Genomic DNA, 17,404 nt, shown 5'->3' with positions numbered 1-17,404 from the left:
ATAATAATAATACAACAAATACTGTGACAATTTTCAACAGGCTCGATTTTTAGAACGTATTTATATACTGCATGACGTCATATAAAAGCGACGCAGAGGCGTGTTTCCGGACTGGTATTGCGCGTGCGCAGCCGTAGTAGACCTTGGCTGGTCGGCCTGCTGTAGGTTACGGAGCCTGAGAGGGGACAGACAAAATGCAGAGCTGGACTCAGTTGTACCGCTCGCTGGCTACGGTAAGGATCCTTTGGTTTATCCGACCCCCCAGGATGAAAGGTCTGGAGCCGCTTCTCACGGGCTACCTCCGGTTGATAGTGTGGATACTGGTATTTACACAACTACAACCGGGGCCTGGCTAGCAGGTCAGCTAGCACCGAAAACCAACACCAGACTCCAGTGGAAGAACTTAAATGTTATGGTTGTTTGAGGGGGACGTCGCTTATCCTGTGTGTGATATGTTGTTATTTTCCGGAGTTCCAGTTTTAGTTTGGCAAGAGCAAAAGTACCATAAAAGGTATATAGTTACACATAAAACAATCCCCCAAAGCTATCTGTAGTCTTTTGCAGGAAAAGAACGTCACACTAAAAAGGACATCGAGTTTACACACTGTATATATTAGAGCTCCAATGCGTGCATCTAAGTTAAGGTTGAAGCTTCCTACTGACCCTTACATTAATAAGTAATAATCTATCACAATCTGACACTTCAAACAATCCTTGCATACTTAGATGAGGAGCATTAATCACCTAATATTTACAACTCCCGACGGAGCGGTCACACTAAGCGTGTGTCTTCTGGGAGAGGCCCGTTTCACTGTTGCTGTTTCTAATTAGTTCGTCATCCAAAACATGTTTGCTAACGTGTGTGTGTGTGTGAATGATTGTCTGTCTGTGTGGCAGCTTGTCCAGGGTGTTCCCCGCCTCTCGCCTGTACCTGCTGGGATCGGCTCCAGCACGACCCCGCGACCCGGTTACGGCTCAAAGTATTCTGTGTTTGAATCTGAGCCCATCGTGTGGAAAAACAGAGGCAATCTGCACCGGTTGTTAATGAAAATCAAATTATTTTGGAGTGGGTGGATTGTTTTCCTGCTTTCAGCTTCTGAAATTATAATCATTGTCCTGTTAATAATAGTAATTGATGCACAAACATCCGACCCTCTATTTGTTTTTGTTGTTGTTGTTGTTTTGTAACCGTCTTTTTGTTCGCCTCACAGCGGAGCCACCATCTTCCTTGTAAAGTGCATGGGGCTGCAGCGCTGTGTGTCAGAACCTACACTGACAAAGCAGCAAGTAAGGAAACCGTGAATAACATCACCTCACTTCATTAATGCCACGTGTGTGATGGTGATGGATTCCACTTTATTATCTCATGCAAGAGCGAGTGGTTTAAAAAAAAGAAAAAATCTGTTGCAGCATTTAGCTGAGAAGACTCATAATGGTTTTCATCCTGTAAGAGGTAAATTCAGTATAAAGTCTAAAATACTGAACTTATCTGAAATAACATCACTGTATACTTATTTAAATACAGCTGAAACAAAATACTTCTCTAATCCTCCTCAGGTATACTGGCCTGCTTCCAAGATGTTTTCTTTTTAGTACTAATACGAAGATACTTTTTGCTGCGGTCGTGACATATTTAATTTCATCTCTTTGCTCTGAGCTGCGGTCGTGAACTCACCGTCCGGTTTGCTTCCACGTCTCTGCAGTTGATGCAGACATCACGGTGGTTGGCTCGGGTCCCGGCGGCTACGTCGCCGCTATCAAAGCTGCGCAGCTCGGCTTCAAGGTGAGCAGCCCTCAGGAAATACTTAATCGTGCGAAAGATTCAACGACTAAGAAACGTGTCAGCGGACATTACGATTGAGTTCCTCTGAAAAGTAATTCTGCTTTGTGTTGAAGGAATTGTACGGTTAATTTTCTCATGGACTCTCCCTGCCATGTTTTTTCTTCTTGTCTATTTGATATAATTTGTTTTTATTTCTTTGAAGGGGAAGACGTGTTCATGTAGATGTTTCTAATCTTTCCCTTGTCAGACAGTTTGTGTGGAGAAGAGTCCCACGCTGGGTGGGACGTGTCTGAATGTCGGGTGCATCCCCTCAAAGGTAAATGATTGGCTCAGATTTTTGGTTGTTGCAGCCTTTAGGACTAAATTAGTAAAGAACCATGTAAACATGCAGAGACGTTCAGTGGGAAAGAGTCGTTTCCTTTGAGTCTGGAAAAGCCTGGCGACATGTCTGAGCTGTAAATTGGGTTTAAACTGAAGGTTTCAAAGTGCCATGCTCTTCAGCCTAGTAAAACGATACATAGTTGAATTTAGAGTTTATAAAACGATCAAATGCGTGAGAAATATCCTTCTTAATGTTAATATTTTGTGTCCGCAGGCTCTACTGAACAACTCCTACTTGTACCACATGGCTCACGGCAAGGACTTTGCAAGCAGAGGCATTGAAAGTGAGAAGCTTCTCTGGACTCTAAAGGGGCTTAGCGCGCGGAGCGGCTCAGTTCAGACGCTGACCGGCCTTTCATGTTGACGGGCTAGCAATGGAGTTGCTATGGAGCTCTAGTCTGGTGTCGTGTTTTTGTTGCGCCAGACGTTATAATCCATTTTAGAGCTTGTGCATTCAGTGTCTTTGTCTGACGTCAGACCCCTTTAATATTTATCATCGATGAGCTGTAGTTGGATCTCGTTTACACAACAGGCTTATTTGAGTGTTGGTCTCAAAAACAGAATGCAGAGGTCAATTATAAAATGCGTTTATGACCAAAGTCCTCCAGAAGGCCGGTAGGTCGATTTATTACACTGGTAGTTTGAAAGAAATTGAGAGAGATCCCCCCCCCCCCATGTCCCTTTCAGTTTCAGGCATCTCACTCAACCTGGAAAAGATGATGGCTCAGAAGAGCGGGGCGGTCAAAGCGCTGACTGGAGGAATCGCACATCTCTTCAAACAGAACAAAGTCAGACTCTTATTTATTTATTTAATGGCTGTTCACTCACTCCTAATCAATCTGAAGCACAACCGACGACGTGGCTGACTCCCCTCAGGTGACCCATGTCAACGGCTTTGGGAAGGTGACCGGTAAGAACCAGGTGACGGCCATGGTAGAAGACGGCAGCAAGCAGGTCATCAACACCAAAAACATCCTGATCGCCACCGGCTCCGAGGTCACGCCCTTCCCCGGGATCCAGGTACGGCGTTCAAGCCACGGTGATCCGTGAAGGCGCGCGCTGGGACGCCACAATGTTCCACTGAAGGCCGATCAATAGTGTAAATGTGTTTTATCCTGATCACGAGCCCAGTTGTTTTTGTGTTTTTTAGATTGATGAGGACATCATCGTGTCTTCAACAGGAGCTCTGTCGCTGAAGAAAGTTCCAGAGGAGATGATCGTGATTGGAGCTGGAGTCATCGGAGTGGAGCTGGTCAGCATCTCTTCGGTCCCGTAGAATCCACATTGTGGTAGGATGTCACTCACATCCAGTGTCGCCCCCCCACCCCATCCTATAGGGGTCAGTGTGGCAGCGTCTGGGCACTAAAGTCACAGCCGTTGAGTTCCTGGGCCACGTGGGCGGCTTGGGCATTGACATGGAGATGTCGAAGAACTTCCAGCGCATCCTGCAGAAGCAGGGCGTCAAGTTCAAGCTCGGCACCAAAGTCATGGGAGCCACCAAGAGGCCTGACGGCAAGGTCGATGTGGCGTGAGTAAAAACCCTCCCTGACCTTCAGATGCCCTTTGGATACGCTGATGGGTCTACGGAATATGTGCTGAAAGCCCATTAAGTGCGTGCTGATGTGCTTTGTTTTATTCAGAGTTGAGGCAGCAGCTGGAGGGAAGAGCGAGACTCTGACGTGTGACGTGCTGCTCGTCTGCATCGGCAGGCGGCCTTTCACGCAGGACCTGGCTCTGGATTCTGTCGGCATCGAGCTGGACAGCAGGGGCCGCATCCCGGTCAACGGCCGCTTCCAGACCAACGTGCCCAGGTACCCGAGCGCTATCGTCCCCACCGACCCGCCCCCGTCTCTCGCTTCCTAAATTGATCAATTCATTAACACAAATGACAAGGCCGTGACGTTTTTGTGGATGAGGTTTGTTCTCATTTTGGAAGAAGGCGCTTCTCATCGTTCTGTAAAAACCCAAAGTGTTGTAAAAGAATCCTGAATCTTCTCCAGAGTGCAAACATTATGTTTCCCTCCTCCTCTTAGTATTTATGCTATCGGTGACGTGGTTGCCGGTCCAATGCTGGCTCACAAGGCTGAAGACGAGGGCATCATCTGCGTGGAGGGTATTGCCGGTGGCGCCGTGCACATCGACTATAACTGCGTTCCCTCCGTCATCTACACACACCCCGAGGTTGCCTGGGTCGGCAAGACGGAGGAGCAGCTGAAAGAGGAGGTGAGTGTGATGATTACGAAGTAACCATGGAAACCAGGAGGATTCATGCACATCCCATCCTGTCTGAAGTGCCGTTGGTTGTTACTTAATGAATTTCTGTCCAGCACTCTTCTCCTCCGTTCCGCAGGGCGTCCCATATAAAGTTGGAAAGTTCCCTTTCGCAGCAAACAGCAGAGCCAAAACCAACGCGGACACCGACGGCCTGGTGAAGATCCTCAGCCACAAGGAGACGGACAGGATGCTGGGAGCGCACATCGTCGGATCTGTAAGAGCGCCACGCTGCAACACATTCGGATCGATCAGTGAGATCAAAACATCGCATGAGTGGCTCACTAGAGCTTAAAGTAAAACTAGAAAAGCACTCAGATAGCACATACCTCCTCCAAGCAGCTCATTCCCCTCCTGACTGGATTTACACCGTCCACATGGTGATCTGGATCGTCACCAAAAAGGTTCTAGATTGTTCTTGTTATCTTTATACACCAAACATGAAAAGTAAAAGTGAATCAGAGTTTGTGTATTTTTAAAAGATTTTTTAATCTGTAAATGGGGTTTAAATGTTAACACTAAATATTTCTTTCCTGAACTCATTCTGGTTAATTTTTGTATCCAGATGTGTAAATGTACTGGGATCTCCGTTAGACCAAGACCCAACTTCAGATTTTGTTTTGTTTTTCCATTAAAATCCATATCCAGCAGTTTTTGCTATCCTGCTAGCAAAACACAAACGCCGTCAAAAACACAACCTCCTTGACGGAGGTAACGATTACCAGAGCTAAACGTTGATATTGACCTTTTGTAAAACGATGGGCTGTTAATGTGCTAATGTATGTTGGCATATTAGCGTGTTCACAGCTAGTATGCCAGCTAGCTAACATTCATCCGCAGTGTCTGCAGAATTATTCTTGTGCCATTATTTTATGCAAACATGTAGCATGTTAGTGTTGACATGCTAACCTACTAACCTAATGAATATTTATATTTGAGTGATGGAAATATTTCTAGAGGAGTGCACGCAGATAATAAATGACGTGAGAGATTTAAAGGTTGCGTTACGTGTTCGCCTCTAGGGGGCAGGAGAGATTATCAACGAAGCTGCCTTGGCCATGGAATACGGCGCTTCCTGTGAGGATGTTGCCAGAGTCTGCCATGCCCACCCTGTATGTCGTGCTAACACACACACACACACACACACACAAACAATCAGCAGAAAATACTGTAGAAATTGTAAAGAACTGAAACTCTCCTCTTCTGTTCCTCTGTGTGCTCCTCCCTTCGTCCACCCCCTTTTCTCCTCTTCCTCCCTCAGACTGTGTCGGAGGCCTTCAGAGAAGCAAACCTGGCCGCTTCCTTCGGCAAAGCCATCAACTTTTGATCCGCTGTTCCATCTTCAGTGTACATAACCGAGGAGAAGCAGAATGTCGTGTCCAAATCAAAGCCCTCGTCCCGTCCCCCTGGGATCCTCTGCACTTCCACGCTGTCCCACGTTTCATGCTCGTGTAATTTAAATGTTATCAATAAAATGTTCAACAGGGGTTGGGTCGTAAATAAACATTAAATGCTTAATAAATCATTATTTTTTGCTTGCAAATGCTTAATTTAAAATATCCTAAGAGAGCATTTGAGAGAACTTGTCTAAATCTAGTATTTTTTCTGTATTTAAAAAAGTAGAAGTTTTTTTTAAGTTTAGAAGGTAAGGTGTAACGTGTCTGGCTGAGACTGCAGCAGATACGGTGGCTGACGGAACAACTTTAGTACAAAAGAATTTGGCACTTGTTTTAAACACGACTCATTTGTTTTTTTCCAGAGCTTGTAAACATGTTTAAAATAGTCTAGTATCATAAATGGAAAAATCATATTATTCCAGATTAAATTCATATTGGATTTAAAGCCTGACGTGATTGTTGATTGCAAATTGTGTGGCTGTGATATTTTGGAGATAAAAATGGTTGCTCAAAATTAGCTCTTAGTTCCTAGAAGCCCTCTAATCTGGCTTCCTGCCGCACCTGTGTGAAAGGTGCGACTCCAGAAGTTATGGCAGACAGATTGTCTTCGCAGCTTTGAGGTCACCTTCAGTGTGATGTTTGCAAGTTCTGCTTTGTCTTGTGCAGAAAGACTTATTCAGACCTCAAGGAGCCCCACAACATGATTCATTTTAGACGATCTGCTGCTGGGGAAACTGACGCCTCCTCTGATCGCTCCATCATGATTGGCTTCTGGCCTGTTTTTGCTCTTGCTGCAACTTCAACCATTAAATGCAGTTTCATTTGAACGAGGTTTAATGTTTAACGATTAATTCGCCACAGGCTCCTTGAAAAATCTACCTCTAGGATTCAGAAAATTCTGTCAATATGTGCTAGATCTGACAGGGATGATGGCATGTATTTTTTTTCCTCCAAGCACTGTAGGCATTATCGGGGAAGTTAGCTGTCTAAAATATTAAATTATCCTTAAATTGTGAAAATAATCTACTAGTTTATAAGAAATGTCTTCAAAAATCTGTAATGAACTGAAAAGTCCTGACAAATCAACGTGTCGTTTGTAACTTCTCCCAATGGTGAACACTCAATAACTCCTTCAACCAATGAGAGATGGACTTCCTGTCTTTGCGCCTGTTTTTATTATTATTTGTCCATACATCTTTAAAAAAAAACATTATCAATCAATTGTTCTTGACCAAGAAGAGAGCATTTTACCAGGAAGCAGTTTTCTGCTTTGCGTGTCCACTTCCTTCAACATGATGACTGTATTAAAATCCTGTTTAATTTTTTTTTTTAAAACACTGGTCTATATTTCATAACTTTTTCCTATCATCCTACCTTCTTTAAGACAGAAAGAACGCTCAGTATCTGAAATAAATAACAGAAAACCACTATTCCACCTCCATAAACCTGCTGCATAATGAACAAGGTGAGTCGGGAGGGATAATTTGTGCCCCCCTGACCTCCACTGAGCCCTACCATCAGGTTTCACCTGCGGGGGGCGGGATTTCCTGTCTTACCATATAAGAAGTTCAGTCTATAAACAGATTATTTTGAAGACTTTATGGATAAATTATGAGTCCCCCCCCAGCGTTGCTGGTCTTTGCTTGTGAACATATAGTTTACTTTAATATTTGACCCAAAGATGGCGCCAGGAGAAAAGTTGAAGCTCACAATTATTACAGTAAACACAATTTACATCAGTAAAACCATAACTGTGTCAACGGTTCAAGACACAGCGGATAGATAAAGACGTGTTTAGCATAAATTAGAGCAGCAGGACTAATTTCCCAGCTACAGTTAAGGAGAAAGGCAGGAGATCTTTGACTCCTCCTTCCATAAAGGAGGTCACACAGAGGCATTCCCTACAGCGGCTGTCATGAGATGAAACACATTTGACTAAGTGTTGCTCGAAGTGCAACGACTCCACCTCTGTTTGAACACCGTCGGGTAACTGTGTGTATTCAGCAGGTGCGGCGAGGCCGATCTGAAGATGGCCGACTGAACTCAACCAGGATGGGAACCCAGATCTAACAGCCGGCCGAACAAATGAAATAAGAGCCAAAACTCTCGTCTTACACTCAGGTATTGTTGTCGTTCCCGTTATTTCATCCTTGTTTAATGTCGTATGAACAGACACCAAATGATCTACAAGTTGCACGGTTGTTATTAAGCACACAAGTTTATACATGGGTGTGTGTTGATCGCCTGTGGTTGCTTGGATCTTTCTTTCTGTAGGAAATGTTCCTCTTCTCTCTCTCTCCTTCCCCTTCCTATGTGGATTCTATTCTTGCATTTGTTTTTCATCCCCCCCATAGTTTCCTTTCCTCTCATCCATTTTGCTACTTCTTCTTCTTCTTCTTTTCTTTGGGTCATCTTTTAAATCATTATTTCAGTTCTCTGCTTTCCTTTCTTTCTTTCTTTTTTTTTTTTTTTTTTAAATAAAGAGCACTTTAATGGGTGGAATTTGCTCTTTTGCTTTCTATTTCCAGACAAGATTTCAGTGCAGCTCAGGTGCTAATCGATTTATAGTGAGTTTACATAGTGTTAACGTATAGAAAAGATAAGCTCATAATAATGTCCAGCTCTGCAAATTAAGAGAAAAGTCAGTTTCAGCTCCTGTGTTCTTTTAACAAATCTACTAAAAGTCTGTTATCGGAAATAATACCCATCTCATTAACATTTCTGTTTCTTAGTCACACGTGTGCAATGTGTGATCAGCTTCTGGCAAACTGCAGGACCTGTTTCTCAGCCACATTATAATCACAATGAAACACTGGATCTTTATCCCGCCGCGGATAAATAAACACTACTTCCAGTTCCATTTCCTCACGACTTCATGCAGGAGCAAAAACCAGTGGTGCTTGGGCATCATCGCCTGATTGGGTCTCAAGGATGGTGTTAGGTGTTAGGTTTCAGCAGGATTCTGATGTCGATAACATTAGCATTCAGAGAAGAAACGCATTGTTGAATTTTATAGCTGATTTTGTTTGCACTTTTAGATTGTCAAACCCTCAAGATGATGGGAAACATTTACCAAATGAATTACAAAGAGGTTTGGTAGAGTGTTTTTTTTCCATCCAGATGGATAAATGGTCTTTGTGGAATCTATCAATAATTTGGAACACAGCTTTCTTGTCCTTTGGAGAAATCCACAGTTATCACTGTTGTAATGTTGACTCTATGTGGATGCATGAGAGTCTAAATGAGTCGCAATGACATGCAAAAAAACATTTGTTTACAAGATCAGATCAAGACCTGCTCTGTTCCAGGTCAAGCACTCATCACGACAGTTTGTTACCTGTTCCAAGGAGGTTCTGTTTTTTGCAAGATAACTCGAAATGTTGCAAATGGATCTTGATGACATTTCCAGGAAATGTTACCAGGAACACATGATTCAAGTTTGGTGATGATCCAGAAGAGATCCTGGATTCCGAATCACTTTCACATTTTCGTTAACATTGCAGTCAATGGAGCTTCAAAGTTTGTTCCTCAATATCTCGGATGATTGTTGACCAATGTTTATGGAATTTGACACAGTCATGTAGGGAGGGAACCTCTATCTCACAACAAAATTTCATTCAGATCAGATCCGGAGACAGAGATTTCTAACAAGTATCGTCAATTCCACATCGGAGCAGGTCAACGGATTTGTTACCTCCACCAAGAAGGTTATGACGGAGTTTGTTTATTAGCAGGATTACGGAAAAACTGCTGGATGGATATTGGTGGGAAAAAATATATCTGAAGATGGGTCTTGGTCTAATTTAGATCCCATTAAAATTTGAGAGTGATCCGGATACCCGTCTGGATATAAAAAAAAATTCCATTTACCCATAAATTATGCATTCAATTCACTCACCAAAAATCACTGTCCAAAATGGGTCTGATATGAACTAACATGCAAAATGTATTCTGGATCAGATCCAGAATGAGGTCAGAAAAGAATATTACATTTTAACATTGAGAACTCCATTTATGGATTCAAAAATCTGTAAAAAACAAAATACAGATCAACTCTGATTCACTTTTACTTTTCATGGTTGGTGTATAAAGATACCAGGAACAATTTATAACCTTTTGATGATGATCCAGATCACCATGTGGACGGTGTAAATCTAATTAGGAGGGGAATGAGCTGCTTGGAGGAGGTTGGTGCTCTCTGAGTGGGTTTCTAGTTCTATAGGCCTTCAGCTGATCTTTTGTGTGAGTCAGGCCGTAGCTTTAATGTCCCACCAATGTTTGTTCATGGTGAAGTCCCGTAGGTGGAGTTCTGCTCGGTCACGTCTGTGGAATTCGATGGTTGTGGTTTGATTTTAAACGTCCCTGCTGAAAGGAAAGCTCTAATTTTAGAGTCCTTTCGTGGGGGGGGGGAGCTGGCTATATGTCCCGTGTTAAACGTAACATGGAAACGGATGGGTGTGTGTGTGATTCTCTGGGTTTACTTACATTCACTAAAGGAGGCGTGTTAAGTTCAAACTGAAATCTTTGTCTTCTCCTCTTCTGCTTCCAGAGCTCCTGCGTTTTGTCCATCATGCCGACCACGCTTCCACCTCACCGATCGACGGCATTTCGCAATGCCTCATCCCCAGCTGTTCCTCCCATCACCGCCCCACTGCCACTGACCACTGGCTTCTCCACCACCGCCAACGCCACCATCAACCCAATCGCTGCCATTGCTACTCACTACATCGATGACGTGCTGAACAGGATCCCCTGTAAGTCACGAAAGGAGCTGTGTTAGCGCAGAAAGGCGAAGCAAAGGTCATTCGTTTCACGTGTCCAGGTCAGAGCTTTGAAATCTGGGCCACTTGAAAACGAGTTGCACGTTATATGGGATGTTGTGTTTTGTGCTTTTATTATTGTGAAAGTGCAGAATGTCTAGAGAGATCCGATAAAACGTCGTCGGGAGTTGCTGGAGCCTATCCCAGCTGACCTTGGGTACACACACTGGACAAGTCGCCAGCTCATCCTGTACCAAGGACTTTCAACGGAAACAAGACCGCACGGGCTTTTTTGAAATGCTCCTCTTAGACAGGATGTGACTTTATTTGTACTGTAATACATGCTACCGTGTGACTGTACTTGTACATTCTATCTAATAAATATATTCATCATCATCATCATCATCATCATCCTGGGGGACACACGAAAGACAAACACACAAGCCCGCGCTCATTCCGTACGGACAACCTGGTGTGATAATTCCCCGAAACCGCATGTCGTATGAGGCGAGAGGGAACCGGAGAACCCGAAGAGAGCCCACGCGGAGAATGTGAAAACCCCTCGCAGAAAGGAATCGAACCTGGAGCCTTCTCGCTTTAAGGCGACAGCGCTACCCACTGCGCCACCGTGCTGCCTGACCGCCCTATAGCTAAATATAATGTTACGTTAGCGTAATCAGCACATTGGCTGACAGGAACCACACGAGCGCCACACTCACCTTCAGCTCCCCGCCTGGATGAGCTGCTCGTTCCCACTGTCGTTTCTGTCCCTGTTTTTTCATTATCTTTTGACGAACATTAAAATTTCCGGACGATCAGGTCCGGTGCGCCAAAGTCAACCTAATCTTAGTAAAATTTATTCGCCTCCTCATCAAAGGCAATTTTGTCTCCCAACAAACCTTTCACCTGGTCCCACCGGGGAATGGGAGGAACTTGTTGTCCCGCCTTTGATCCAGCACAACGAGAAGCACCAGAGGCTAACGCTCCTTTTATTTGGAGTGTATAGGGTGGTACGGTGTTTCCGAGCTTCACCTCGTCTCCAGAGCTCCAGCGCTATGGCGGGACTAAAGCCAAGCTATTTTGCTGTACAAAGTAAAGCTGTCCAAATGGCTATAGTCTTTCTTGTGGCATTTTGTGGACCGCCCGAATGTTCGTGGATGTAATCCCTCTGTTCTGTCTCCCGCAGTACCCCGATGGGCGATTTACACAATCTTCGTGTGCGGCGGCGTGCTGATTCTGATCTGCTGTCTTTGCATCTGCATCAAGTGCTGCTGCAAGAAAGGAAAGAAGCAACAGAAGAATGGCAAGATCGGCTTGAAAGAAGCAAATGGGAAAACCACCACAGCTCTGGTGAGTGGCGAGTAGAGAACCTGTTCGGTGCAAAACATTTATGTTGACAAGTCAGATGATGCCCACCTGCCTGAAGAAGCTTGTTAGCTCGGAGCGGCGTTATCGTTGGAGGAGCTTCTCTCATCTACTTCCTGTGCATCTGGCAGGTTCAGCCTGATGTGTCAGATGTGGGCTACGGCGCGACGAAACAAGAGGAACGAGGAAAGCTGCTCTACTCTCTGGAGTACAACGCTGCTCACACTGAGGTGATTAACCCTTTGAGTGCCATTCACGTCTAAAGACGTTTTTTTTTTTTAAACCCAAACATTCGCTGCCAACCCTGACATTGAAATCGGCCTGTCTCCAACAGCCGATAACTCCGAAACAAAAAATGGCAGGAACACACTTTCTTTTCCTGATGAAAGAAGAGAGTTCAGTTCGGTTGTTTGCATAGTCATAGTAAGGAATATTCTGCGGGGCTTGGAAAATTGGGAAAAATGCGCGAAAACTGGAGCACTAAGCGTGGTGTATCCATCTCCTTGTTTTTGACTCTCCTCCTACCTGTCATTCTCTCTTTCTCTCTCAACCCAGCCGGTCAGACAGATGAGTCTTAGGTTCTATCCAAGGTTTCTGCCTGTTAAAAGGAAGTTTTTCCTTGCCTCCGCAACGGAGGCAACCAAAGTGCTTGCTCTTGTGGGTCAAGTTGGGTTCTGTCTTTCCCTGCTACTCCTGTAAAGTGCCTTGAGATGACTTTATGTTGTGATCTGGCGCTATAGAAATAACATTGAATTGAATATAGTTGAGATGAAAATGGCTGGCACTCAATGAGTTAAATAACCACCTATTCTGCATCCTAGCCTACATTGCCCACAATGCAACTCGGCTCATTTGGAAATTGAGTTTGTTAGCCTGCAGAAGAGGTGAGGTCTGTTTCATCTTCAAATGACACCGACATGCAGATAGAAGCGTGCTAAACGCAGCGCCCACTGGGGACACGTGAACTTTGTGGATCTTGTTTCCACCCGTGGAGTCCCACAGTTTTTCAGCTCCTTTTTTGTGTCTGTCTTCAAGCTCATAGTGGGCATCAAGAAAGCAAACGGCCTGAAGGCCATGGACCTGGGAAAAAACTCCGACCCGTACGCCAAAGTCTACATCCTCCCTGACAAAATCAAAACCTGCGAGACCAAAGTGCTGAAAAACACTCTGAATCCTGTCTACAATGAACACTTTCAGTTCCAGGTAAGAGATTTCCTTAAAAAGACTTGAACAATTCCTCAAATCAAAAGGAGGTTCATTCCATTTTTTTGAAAGTTATTATTTTAGGCCTTATTGTGCTTATGTCACACTTTCAAACGTTGGCTGGCAGGATTCTAAAACGCACATTAAACTGCAGCGTGTTTGGCATTTACAAAATGTAAATTCAAATCGGTGGGTGCTGCTGAATTTTAGGCCCTCCTAAAAACAAGCCCAAACCCTCTGATCCCGGCGTGCAATGCTTTCCGCAGATATCCAAGGCGAACCTGCTGAAGTCGACCGTGGTGATGCAGGTGTACGACTTCAATCGCTTCTCCAAACACATGATCATCGGCGAGATCAGGCTGGAGCTCGGCAAAGCGGACTGGAACCACGTCATGGAGGAGTGGCAGGACCTCGCAGAACCCGCCAAGTTTGAGGTTCTCTTTGCCCTTGTTCCCATCACATTAGCGTGGTGGGGAAAGTGTCGTCCATCCTGTGTTGTCTCTTTGTCTCACGGTGGTGGAGGCTCTCATGCACAAGCACTATTATCATTTTGCTAATGTCGCTGGACGTCCTGGTGCTTCATATTTGCTGTAATGATATATTCCCTGATTGCCTTGTGTTTGTGACGCAGGACGAAAACCTGGGGGACATCTGCTTCTCTCTGCGTTACGTTCCCACTGCAGGAAAACTGACCGTGATCATCTTGGAAGCCAAAAACCTGAAGAGCATGGACACAGGAGGAAATTCAGGTCAGAGTGAGACAGGAGCTCACCTCCAATAAGGCCTAAGCTTTCCTGGCGGTTGTCTGAGGTCGGCCAGCAGAGGCCGGAGCCGGACGCAACACCAGCCAATCAGTGGGACTTTTACGGGCTCTTCAATGCCTCCTTCCTGTTGATCTATTCAATACCTTCTATACTGTAATACGTTCAACAGTAGCCTCCTTTATTTAGTAAGGCCTTATTGCACTAAAAATGTAGATTTTTTTCTTCTGTTTAAACTGTTTAAAAAAATGTTTTCATTGTTTTTTTTGTTTTTTTATGATGTTCAGGCTTTTTGAATAAAACGTTCTCCGTTCCCTTTCAGTCATAAATTTGACATCAGGTTGGTGTTTGCAGATCCATACGTGAAGCTGCAGCTGGCTCTGGACAAGAGAAAGTGGAGGAAGAGGAAGACGTCGGTAAAGAAGAAGACTCTGGATCCTTACTACAACGAGTCCTTCACCTTTGACGTGGCATTTGATCAAATCCAGGTGAGTGTCACCTGATAAGAGAAAAAAAAAAACCTGACACAAGGGTGTTTTCAGTTTATTCCAATTGGGATACTGTATTTGCTTAAAGATAATTCAAACATTCTAATATTAAACTCTTGAAACGAGATCGAATGGGAGCATGGCAGTTTTATATAAAAACTTTAGAATCAAGCACAGGGATTGATGAATAATAAAGGCTTTACATCAGCACAGCAGGAACACAGACAAACCCAAAACTGTCTGACTTTCATAGAAGCATTGGAGGAAAGTAAGAAAAATAATATTTTGCTGTCAAAATGCCGATTTTTAATCACTGTTGGTACAAGAGAATTGCCCATATTTTGTTTAGACTTGGAGAATCTTAAGTAGACTAAAACCTCTGGTCATCCGCAGAGGGTGAACCTGGTGATCTCGGTCTGGGACCACGACGCTGTGAGCCGAAATGATCCCATAGGGAAGATCTTCCTTGGCGTTGATGCCGCTGGGAACCAACTCAAGCACTGGGCTGACATGTTGTCCAACCCGCGGCGGCCAGTCGCTCAGTGGCACAACCTGCTGTCGGCCCAGCAGGTCAACTCCACCCTGACGCTGAAGAAGAAGATACCCCTCGCCAACAAACTACCTTTCTGACACACAACAGTGTTTGTCCAGAAATCACTTCTGCTACTGGAATATGAAGTGATTATTTGAAGGAAATTTCTGAGATGCTCCGATGGGAAGGAAATCATCAGGTCTGTCTGACTGTATACGTTACATTACATTCAACATTAACAATTATATTTTAGTATTAACGTTTTATGAATCCTATTTTAATTTCAAACCTGAGCACTTTTTTTTTTTTACACAATCTTCCTCGTCCTCCTCACATTTCATGCTCCTTTCAGCTCCCTCTGCATCAAATAACTTCAATTGTGAAAAATATCATGTCATTGAAAATCTTCTGGAACCTTTTGGCTCCATCTATTGGTAATGCCAGGGACGACATGTTAAAGGGATCGGCGCACATTGCCTCATGCAATGACGATAGAATCCCCATTTCTGAACCTTGAACATCACGCCGTGTAGTTTAGGGATAAAGACCTTGAATGTGTCACTGAATAATTTAGTTCTTTCTTAATTTTAATATATTAAACCAAAAAAATTGTATTAATGAATGAAAAAATTGTATTCATTGAAATTTCTAAAGAAGTTAAATAATTGTATCACCTTTCTGCCTAAAAAAAAAAACACATTTCAGAATGAAATGAAATCTCTGCAAGACTACGTTTATTTGTGATCCTGACTAAATAAATACAGGTGAAAGGAAATGACGTGTGTTCAGCGTCATTTTGTTAAAGAAGCAACACAGAAAGCCCCCATCAAGCGCTGTGCAGTGTGTTTCAATGTGTGGTGGGAGTCGTAATCCAGCATCGCGTCATCTGAGTGATCCCTGAACCACAAGGCTTGCAGCACATTCTCCACCAGCTGCACACTAGAGAAGGCTGCTCCATTTAAAAAGGTTCAGCTGTGAAGAGAACCAAGGAAAGAGGATCCAGCTGTACATTAGTCCTACAAACCCCCCCCCCCCCCCCCCTATCATGGAATGAACTCACACACACACACAGATGGATGACGTTTGAAAATGAGACCAGAGATCAATCAAGCTGAGTTCAGCAGGTGAGTCTTCCTGCTGCTTCAGGCCTCTGGAGATCAGACTCATCTTCATTAAACGGCCCCCTGAGCTCTGCACACTCACCGACCAACAGGAAACGGAGGGGAGGATTTTCACTCCATCTGCACTCGATGCTGAAACGGGATCTTATCCTCCACCTGAAAGTCACTCACATATATAAACGACGTGCATTATGATTTCATTGATGGTTTAAACCTCAGTCGTAAGTAAAGTTGGGCTCTGTCAAGCCGAGCTAAAGATGGTGATTTAGTTTGAGACAGATTTTCAGATGTACATTAACAACACTTTATGGGTATTTCATGTTTATCCCCTGGAGTGACATGTCACTTATATCCAGTGCATACATGGAAAAAAACTGTAACACTCATCACAAAGTCTTTGATATTACTTGAAACTTTAGGCTCTATTACATAATACGATATAAATGAGCATAAATCTTCAATTGAATTCGATTTTTGCAGCTTAGCTGAATTTCAACCCCCCTAAAAAGCCCATAATATCCCCGTTCTTTATTTTAACATAAATTCATTCAAATGCTATGAATTTGCTGTCACTTTATTTTCAGATTAATCTCCAAATAATACCAATAAATGATCTTAAGTAACAAATTCTGTGTATTTTGGATATATCTATTCATAACTGCAAAAAAATGATGACAAGCAGGTAAACGAATAAACCATAGAGTGGTCCTTTAACTGTGCAATCTTGGCATTCTCCTAAAATTCTAAAATACTGAGAGTATAAATAAAAGAAAGTATGGTTAAGTAATGATAATCTCTGATCGCAGCCAGAGAAGGTGATGGCGTCTGTTTCACCTTGAATCACATCATGGCAGACGTGGCCTTCATTGTTGTTCTTATCTCCTGTGAATTTCCATGCCTGGTTATTGACCAAAGCGGCTCACGGGTACGATCACACTTCATTATAGAGGGCAGTGACATCAGCAGGTCGGTGGGTTACCGGGATACCTGGCGAGAGGCCCAGCCATCCAATTAAACACAAGAAGATGGGGGGGGAGAAAAGAAAAGCTCCAGATCAGCTCCCAGATAATTGTTATCTGCTACTGCTTCAGTCAGTCTGCTGTGAGAAACAAGCCGACATCACACACACACACACTCACACACACACGGTGAGTACGCTATAAAACTGATCCTTTGATGTGATAGAGGTGTAGATTTCAGTTAAAGGGAGTGCTAATATTTAGAGTTTTGTTAATTTGAGAGTGTTAAAATTTTATAATCCTGTTTTATATTGATATACTGTACATATATTTAACGTGGATTTTCTGCTTATACCCAGGTTAAGATCATTTGAACAGATTTG

General features: G+C 43.7%; 2 protein-coding genes across 2 annotated transcripts; both read left to right on the top strand.

Moving 5' to 3' along the window:
- The first annotated feature begins 137 nt into the window (after positions 1-137).
- On the top strand, positions 138-5,922 carry dldh (dihydrolipoamide dehydrogenase). The gene is made up of 14 exons (XM_068739225.1): positions 138-233; positions 1,212-1,287; positions 1,704-1,783; positions 2,031-2,099; positions 2,379-2,448; positions 2,852-2,952; positions 3,041-3,184; positions 3,315-3,416; positions 3,502-3,692; positions 3,805-3,975; positions 4,198-4,387; positions 4,515-4,652; positions 5,458-5,547; positions 5,697-5,922. Exons 1-14 carry the CDS (start codon positions 195-197, stop codon positions 5,760-5,762), a joined length of 1,527 nt encoding a protein of 508 aa, XP_068595326.1. The 5' UTR covers positions 138-194; the 3' UTR covers positions 5,763-5,922.
- Positions 5,923-10,402: 4,480 nt separating this feature from the next.
- syt8 (synaptotagmin VIII) lies at positions 10,403-15,710 on the top strand. Its single transcript, XM_068738920.1, has 8 exons — positions 10,403-10,586; positions 11,779-11,942; positions 12,089-12,187; positions 12,993-13,160; positions 13,427-13,594; positions 13,792-13,909; positions 14,276-14,409; positions 14,803-15,710. Exons 1-8 carry the CDS (start codon positions 10,403-10,405, stop codon positions 15,037-15,039), a joined length of 1,272 nt encoding a protein of 423 aa, XP_068595021.1. The 3' UTR covers positions 15,040-15,710.
- The last annotated feature ends 1,694 nt before the right edge of the window (positions 15,711-17,404 follow it).

Source organism: Brachionichthys hirsutus, chromosome 5 (genome assembly GCF_040956055.1).
Source record: "Brachionichthys hirsutus isolate HB-005 chromosome 5, CSIRO-AGI_Bhir_v1, whole genome shotgun sequence".
In the NCBI taxonomy this organism is placed as follows: Eukaryota; Metazoa; Chordata; class Actinopteri; order Lophiiformes; family Brachionichthyidae; genus Brachionichthys; species Brachionichthys hirsutus.
The sequence above is the reverse complement of the archived record's forward strand: the minus strand, read 5'-3'. Positions and strand labels throughout refer to the sequence as shown.

Excerpts from the sequence above, each read along its gene's own strand:
- dldh (XM_068739225.1), top strand. The coding sequence starts at position 195 with ATGCAGAGCTGGACTCAGTTGTACCGCTCGCTGGCTACG. Across the intron at positions 2,953-3,040 it reads ATCTCTTCAAACAGAACAAA|GTGACCCATGTCAACGGCTT; the intron begins GTCAGACTCTTA and ends GACTCCCCTCAG. Across the intron at positions 3,976-4,197 it reads TTCCAGACCAACGTGCCCAG|TATTTATGCTATCGGTGACG; the intron begins GTACCCGAGCGC and ends TCCTCCTCTTAG.
- syt8 (XM_068738920.1), top strand. The coding sequence starts at position 10,403 with ATGCCGACCACGCTTCCACCTCACCGATCGACGGCATTTCGCAATGCC. Across the intron at positions 12,188-12,992 it reads ACAACGCTGCTCACACTGAG|CTCATAGTGGGCATCAAGAA; the intron begins GTGATTAACCCT and ends TCTGTCTTCAAG. Across the intron at positions 14,410-14,802 it reads TGGCATTTGATCAAATCCAG|AGGGTGAACCTGGTGATCTC; the intron begins GTGAGTGTCACC and ends GGTCATCCGCAG.